The 7,906-nt window shown below is 58.8% G+C and overlaps 1 protein-coding gene across 2 annotated transcripts in view; it reads right to left on the bottom strand.

The window, feature by feature from the left end:
• Positions 1-7,906, bottom strand: part of CPNE2 (copine 2) — a 28,590-nt gene that overhangs the window by 6,856 nt on the left and 13,828 nt on the right. Inside the window, exons 12-14 of one of the 2 annotated variants that reach the window (XM_006908778.3) lie at positions 6,991-7,045; positions 3,635-3,686; positions 2,115-2,248 (exon numbers count right to left, since the gene is read on the bottom strand). In XM_006908778.3, coding sequence (XP_006908840.2) covers positions 2,115-2,248; positions 3,635-3,686; positions 6,991-7,045 — 241 coding nt within the window. The remainder of the gene's footprint in view (positions 1-2,114; positions 2,249-3,634; positions 3,687-6,990; positions 7,046-7,906) is intronic. The other variant, XM_025044619.1, reaches the window with a different exon arrangement.

Below are 7,906 nucleotides of genomic sequence, written 5' to 3'. Positions count from 1 at the left end.
GGCATTTTTTCCCCTTAAACAGGGATGCAGGTCTTTTTCCATTCCTTCGAAAGCTGGCTCAGGCAGATAATAGACTGGGTGGGACAAGAGCCTGGCTGGCCACAAGCAAGGAACAATTCTAGCCTCCTCCTCCTGGCACCCCCACCTCTAGGAATTTTATCAAAAGGCACTCCCAGGCCTTTCCCAGTTACTGTCCCAGTCAGGTTGCCCCAGATGCTCACAGCACCCCTGGGGCTTAACTTCTCCCATTCATAAAGGAAGTAGGCTCAGAGCTGGGAAGGGGCTGGTCTCAGGCCCTCAGCTGCCACCACAGGGCCAATCACAATCACGTTCCCCCAAACGGAAAAGACCCGGACTGCTTTCCTTCGCTGCTGCTGCCCCTCACCCATCGACCTCCCTCCTGCCTGTCCCTGGCCTCCGTGGTTCCCTCTGCCAGGGGCCTCTGCCAGGAGCTTGTTGCCACCCGTCCTTTCTCCTTCAGATGTCTTTGGGTGCCAGGGGTTGCATCATCTCATGTACTCCTAACCCCTCGAAGCAGGTCCTGTTAGTGTTCCCACCGGACAGATAACGAAACCGAGGCTCCGAGAGGTTCAGTGATTTGCCCATGTCACAGTGAGGAAGGGCCAAGGGCGAAATTCCAGCCCTGGCAGGCTGACCCCACGTCCCCCTCCCTACAGACCCTCTGCTGCTATCTGCCAACCGCCAACGTCCGCCGCCCTAGGGACCAAGTAGATGCCTCTCTCCTCCAGGCAGTCCCAGTGGGACCACATCCCTTTCCCTCTGGGAGAGTCACCTCCTCCCACTTCCTTGCACTGCCCCCAGCCCACAGCAAGCAGATGACAGCGACCACCCAGACACAGCCCATCCCGTGGGGCCAAGAGTCCAACGGGGAGATGCACGATAGACAAGACACCAAGCACGTGAAGGAGATGTCATCCAAGTTAAGATGGGAATAAAGGGGAGGCAGGAGACGGACTCCGGGCGGGTGGCCGAGGAAAGACGGGGGGGCGGGAGAGGGGCCCTGGAAGGGACCCTGAGGGAACCAGCCAAGCGGAGTCAGGGAAGAACCTCCAGGCGGAGGAGATGGCAGAGCAAAGTTTCTGTGGAGGGAACAAGCATGGCGTGTCCAAGGGACAGAAGAGAGGTCAGCGGCGGAATGGCTGTAAGTGACGGAAGGGCTGGGCAGTCGCTGAGGAAGGCCAGGGAGGGGCAGGCTCTGATATCTGCCGCTGAAAGGACCCTCCCATGGGGAAGGGGGGAGTGGGTGAATTTGATACACTATTCTGGGAGTGAAAAGGACGGTCTAGAAGGACTTTGGCCCTTGTGCAGTGACCCATTCCTTTTGGAGGGGGAGGAAGCCTGGGGCGGAGGGCTAACAGTTTGTACAGGTGTCCCGGGGGACGGTGGCCAGACCCCAGTCTCCTCAGTTCCAGGCCAGGTTCCGCCACCCCAAGGCTGCTCCTGGGCTCCCAGCCTCAGAGAGGCCCCTAATGAGGGGGACTGGGCGCAGGACCTGGGCAGGTGGAGGACAGTCCCCAACTCACACTGCAGAGCGAGGCCAGAGCAGGCCTTGGTGGACGGCGGGGGAGCTGGAGAAGGTGACCTTTGGAACCCCCCGATACTGGCATCGAGCAGAGGGCTTGGGGGTGGGAGATGACCAGGGACACAGATGCCTGGGACGAGGCCAGGCCAGGGCCACACTGTTCCTTGGCCCTCAGCGTAAGACGGGGGTTGTTCCATTGGGACGAGGTGGCCCCGAGGGTCACCTTTAGAGTGGCAGGCCCCCTCCTCCGAGTTTCCATGTGCACCCGCTGCCCTGGGGAGGCACACCCCATCGACTGTAGCTCTGTTTCCTACTGGGCCTGCTTCTACGTCCACCTCCGGTCTGTGTTCCAGGAGGCCGGGACCAGTCAAGCTGAGCTTGGTCCAACTCCCGTAACCATACCTGCATGTGAACTGAGATGCAGGGGCACCTAGGATTTTAGAACAAGGGAAGGCAGGCTATGCAGCGGGACAGCCTGGTGGAGGGGGGCGGGTAGGAAGGATGGACCTCAGTCTGGCCCCGCCAGTGCCAGCCCTGTCCGGCGCATCCACACTGGTGGCTGCCTACTCACCGTGGCCGTCTGCTGCTGCATGGCCTGGGCTGCAAACCGGGCCACGTGGTTGACGATGGGAGAGAAATTGGTGGGACCGTAGAAGCGGATGTGGGGCAGGCAAGCTGAGTATGCCTGGGCGATGCCGTCCACGCCTGCCTCAAGGAGAAGAGTCTGTATCAGCCAGGCCCTCCCTGACCCTGCACCCGCTCTCATCCCGACTGTAACCAGATGCCCCTGCCATGGCCAGTGTGCGCCCCATGAGACCGGAAGCTCCCAGAGGGCAGGGCTAGGGCGGTATAGAGCAAAGAGCCCCAAATGTGGAGTCAGGTAGGCCTGAGTTTGAATTCTGCCTTTACCACTTAGCTGGGAAACCTGGGGCAACTTGTTTAATCTTCCTGAGCCTGTTTCCTTGTCTGCTAATGAGACCGATAACCTACACTTTTGGGCAGTTGGCAGGAGGGAGTCCAGCAGGCTTGGCAAAGCCTGCAGTGACATTTCAGGGCCATGGGAAGCCATCTGGAGGTCCATTCTGGATACACTACGGCTTCTGCTCAGGATTGTTGGGGGGACTTAGATGCTCGCACAGCCCCTGCATAGTAGATGCTCTGTAAACAGCCGAAGAATATCCCCCTGCCCCGTGGTCGTGCCCAGCAGATCTCTGGCCAGAGATGAGGTTGATCAAGATGAATCTGCACGAAACATCTCTGGATCCTGCTCCAAACCAGACTCCAGCAGGAGTACGGGGCCGCGTCTTGCCAACAGATGCCCGTGGCTTCTGAGTCACAGCATCATCCCCAAGTTGGCAGTTTGATACATTTCCCTCCCAAGTACAAACCTGGCCCAGCTTTGGGGATCCCCAGGGAAGGTAGATGCTACACCCAAACCAAATCCTAGGCTGAAAGTTCCCACGATGGCAGGGACCGCCGTCTTCCAGGCCCACCTGGAGCACCCGCTCCTCCTCCAGTACGTCCTTAACTGACTCTGCAGGGCTCAGAAATCCTCGTAGGCCTGGAGGTGCCAGTGATAAGCACAGACACCCCCTTCACTCCCTGCCCTTCTTGCTGCCCTCCCCCAGGCAACCCTCAGGCTCTCTGTGGAGGGCAGGGAGAACAGGGCAGGGCTGGGCCCACCCAGGGAGGGCGGACGGGAGGTGAGAGGCAGCTGCATAACCTGCCACCCTTACCTCCTCCTGCTCTACACAGGGCTTCCTGTCAACAGTTCTCTTAAATCTCACCTGACCAGAGTGAGGCGAGCCAAGCAGGTATCACACCTCCCTGGGGCAGGTGAGGAGGCAAAGTCTCGGCTCCGAGAGGTGCAGTGATTTCTCCAAGGTCACACAGCCAGGAAAAGGCAGCAGCTGGCCTTGATTCCAGGACTGCCTGACTCCAAGCCCTAGCTCTCTCCTCATCTGTCATTCTGAGCGAGCGTGAGTGGTGGGGGAGGGGAGAACGGGACAGAAACCTGTACTCTGCCCTCCCTCCGCCCAGAGATGGCCAGGTGTAAAAACCAAGGCAGATGCAGGTGGGCTTGACACTCACCTGAGCAGAAGGGGTTGGTGGGGTTGAAGTTGATGGCAAACTCATGAGAGACCTGAAATGCAGAGAAAATGCTGAACTGGCAGCCTCCGGGCTCCAGACCTGGGCCCAGGCCACCCCCAGCCTCCAAGTCCAAGTGCACCCCCACCTTCCCACCAGGCGCAGGCTCCTCTGAAGATGCCTGGCTCTTTATTGCTCCCCAGCCCCAGGTCAAGGCTATCGATATTCCGCACATGTGCTTTCCCATCCGCTGCTGGGTCTGACCCACACAGACAGACACGGACAGACACGGACAGACCCAGCCGCCGCGGTTCATGATGGAGGAAACCAAGATCCTTGCACGTCACCCCAGTCTCTTCTGCGGGATCAGGGCTGCCCTGATCCTCACCCCACTACGAGAGTCCCCCAGTGGGACAGAGAGGTGCCCCTGTGGGTGGTGGATCACGGGGCATTTGGAATGCCCCTTGGTCGCTGGCGCTCAGTATGGTGGGGGCCGTAATGAAAGTCCCACTTCCCTGGGCTCCAGGGCTCTTCCCCATTCTAATGGTGGAGGAGCCTGGAAAGGAGCTCAACTTACGCAAGCGAACCAAGCTGGGGATTAGCCGGCAACCCACTCAGAGCTGGACTGGGGGACCTGGATAGTGGGGCCGGGCGGGGGGACAGGTGCAGAGAGGGCTGTCATGGTTCCTCCAGGCCCAGCCCCTGAGCCCAGGTGGACCCTGTTCAGAGCTGTGACTAGGACTAGGGTGACTGCAGAACCTGGGGCCTCAGGAGAGGCCAGAGCTCAGATGCGGCGACCTCCCCATTCTCCCTCCCCCTGCCCCCTCACAGCCAAACACCGCTCAGCCCCCTGCCTCGCTGCCCCACGTCCAGTGCTTCGCCTCGTTCCTTCCTCACGACAGGCCAGTGAGGAAAGGCCTGTGAATTACCCCACTTTTCAGATGGTGAAGCGGACACGGAATGAACTAGGACGTTTCCACGTACTGAAGGGCAGGGTCGGGACTAGAACCAGGGTCAGGCTGCCTCCCGAGCTCTTGTTCCATGAACCCTCTAACCTCAGAAGCTGTTCGTCACCCAGGGGCATTAAATTAGGAGGGTGGAGAGGTCCAGGCTAAGGGAGAGCTTCAGCCTGGACACAAACGATTCCAGAGAGACGTTTTCGCTCCGAGACACTACAGTGGACGTGCTGGAAGTCCAACATCTCCACTCCACAAACAAACAGGCCCAGAGAGGGGAAGCCAGGCGTCAAGGCCACGTAGCAGGACAGGCCTGAGCCCCGGGCCCCTCATGCCTTGAGAAGGGCTGGCCCCCGGGCATGAGAGGAGGGACTCGGCAGGGATAGTTCATCCTAGTGGGTGGGCGGCCTGAGGAGACCCCACCTTCTTCCAGGGACCGGTCGCTTCTGTTCTTTGTTCTTTTGGCCCTAAATGCCTGGCACGGAGCCGGTCCCCTGATGTCCCTCTTGAGCCCAGTCCCTCCCTGTCCAGGGGCCCTCTTTACCCTGTCCCCACTCTGGGCTCCAGGTGTAAGGGCCGGCAGTCCTTATTGCCATGGCAACTTCATGACCATCTACAGAGATGAAGAGGGGGGCTTGTATGGAAGGGGCTGAGAGAGGAAAATGGTTGCCAGGGAAACAGGCCTCCCTTGGGCCAACAATTTCCCGAAAAATCAGATTTTAGGAGATTTTAGAGACCAAAGGGGAAAAGCCCCCTTCTGACAGGAAAGGATTAATATTTCGCTTTCTCAGCCACCCAATCTCTTCATTCCCCGCTCTGTGCCCCTCTTTGGGGGAGGGTCTGTCCTGGGGTCAAGTGGGGGGGGCTGTGGGAGGTCACTGTCCACACCTCAGGCCTCTCAGGTCACCTACTCCAGCAGTTCCATTTCACAGGTGGCAACACAGGTTTAGAGAGGGCAGGGCCAAGGCATACTGAGGCCAGGGAATAGTGAGTGAGCCACAGCAGAGCCAGGAACAGATCCGGGGGACAAGAAGTCCAGCTGTCCGTGGCAGCCCAGCCCCCTCCCATGCTGGTCGCCTTGGTTTGCCTAAGAAATGCCAGTAAACAGGACAAGCTTCCTGGAGCCCACACCAAGCCGATTAGGGGCCCCTGGGGACAAGCCAGTCTTTGTCCTGGAACTCTCTGAGGCCTGTGACAATCGATAGCCAGTTAACCCCACCTGATCCTGCCCGGCCCCTAGTTGGCCAGTTACTTAAGACGCTGCTCCCTGTGGCCCTGGCAGGGGCAGGACAGTGGAGGGAGGTTGGGAGGGAGCTGACAGGATCTCAGACGGACTGTCCTCTCTGAGCCTCAGTTTCCCCATCTGTACAGTGGGAAGAGTCATAAACTCTGCTCTCCTCCCCGACACAGACCTTCCTTCCGCCCAATCCCTCTTTTGTTTTACTTTTGTTTTACTAACTCTGGCTCGTTTTGAGGGTCCGAGCCCTCATGCCATCTCCTCAGGGACATGCTTTCTGAGTCCCTCAGCTACTGCCCAGGACAGGAAGGAACCGAAGCCCCAAGGGCAGGCAACTGGGTCTCAAGGTTCTTCTAGCTCCTTCCAGCTTCCAACCATCAGAGAACCAACACCTGGAGGCCCCAAATTCACTGTCAACAAATAAGTACTCAGGGAAGGCCTCCCAGGGGAATGATGAGAATCGGTGTGAAAACTCAGCGAAAGGGAGCGACAGGCCAGGAGAACGTCACACGCAGAAGCCTTGAGGTGGGAAGGAAGGAAAGAAGGTTCATGCGGCAGAGTCAAGGTGGGTTAGAATGAGAAGGGACGGGAAGGGGCCAGGAGGGGCCAAGCCTGGCGGGGGTGGAGAGACAGAGCATCTGGCCTCTCCCAGCCTGGGCGCTACAGCATCCCTCTGGGCACGGCTGGGCCCTCCAGCCTGGCCAAGCCCTAGCCTCCCTAGAGTTGCCCTGTGACATTTCCAAGGAGGCTTTTGCACAGGAAAACATCTCGTTGAGCCAGAGTTCTTTGAAAGCCGGCTGGTGTCCTAGCAACCGGCTCATGCTGGGCCTGGCCGCACCAACCCACCCTCCTCCCCTCATACACCCCTGGCATCATGGTGTCTGCCCAGAAACCCAGCTTTGGTTTCGCAGGATCTTGCCCCACTCCCCAAAATGGCCAGCAGACGAAGTTGCGGGGAGGGGGCCGGTAGAGACCATAGCTGTCCTGCTGGTTAGGAGGCCCAGGGCCTACATGGGATTCAGGTGGAGACATAAGGGCGGCTCCGGGGGAACTCAGACAAGGCAGGGCAGCTGGGCCCCGGCCCCAGGTCTTTCCAAAGCGGATCTCGGAGAGGTCACACACATCAATCCCACCTCGGCCGAGCGGAAACAGCCCGCTTCACTCACCTTCCAGTCCGGGGGCAACTGGGCCCCAAACCCTAGAGCCGGAAACATCTTATCACTAATGAGGAGAAAATAAAACACCGTGAGACACTCCTCCTACCTACGGGCTCCCCTTCCAACCTGCTACCCGGGGCTGGCCCTCTCTCCCTTGCACACCCCCAGGGATAGAAAGAAAAAGTTCTGTGCCAATGACCTACGGAGCCAAACCCACCTCCGGCGTCTGCGAATGCGTGGCTCGACCGCATCTACTCCTGCGGCAGAGACTGTCAATCAACCACGGCCTTCTAACCAATGGGCCTGGGTGCAGCTTCTAGGTCCTTCTCAAACTGAGGCTTTGGGCAGCTACTAAACCACGGTCATGATGGAAGTGAAATGCACTGGCTGACTCAACCTCCCTTTTACGGCTGGGAAAGATTCTCCCGAAATGAGAATCCTGGCTTGGCATTCGAGGCCCTTTATCGTACAGCCTTAGGGCCTAGTCTCCTTCCACCTGCCCTTTCTCATACCCCACTGGCCACTCGCTGTCCCCAAACACACAGGACACCTTAAAGCTCCAGCTGCAATCCTGTTGCACCCCCTTCTGAAATACCTCTCTTCAATCTGTTGCCTGTGGCAAATTCCTACTCATCCTCTCAGGCCCAGTTCAAATGGCTCCCTCTCTCCGGGGGTTTCCCTGATACCCCCAGATGCCTCTCTTTGGTGCAGCCATAGTGCCTGCCTCACATGTAAATGGGTCTCTGGGAACTCCGGTGATTTCTTCTCCATTTTCCCCACCAACTAGGAAGTCCCTGAAGGCAGGGACCATATCTCATTGGTTCATTCATTCAACATGTATTTACTGAGGATCCCCCTGGCCGTTCCGTGGAGGACAAACTGTCGGGGGCCAGGGCAGAAGCGGGAAGACCGGTAAGGAGGCTAC

The sequence above is a fragment of the Pteropus alecto genome, unplaced genomic scaffold, assembly GCF_000325575.1.
Source record: "Pteropus alecto unplaced genomic scaffold, ASM32557v1 scaffold123, whole genome shotgun sequence".
In the NCBI taxonomy this organism is placed as follows: domain Eukaryota; kingdom Metazoa; phylum Chordata; class Mammalia; order Chiroptera; family Pteropodidae; genus Pteropus; species Pteropus alecto.
This window is presented reverse-complemented; position numbering and strand designations above follow the sequence as displayed.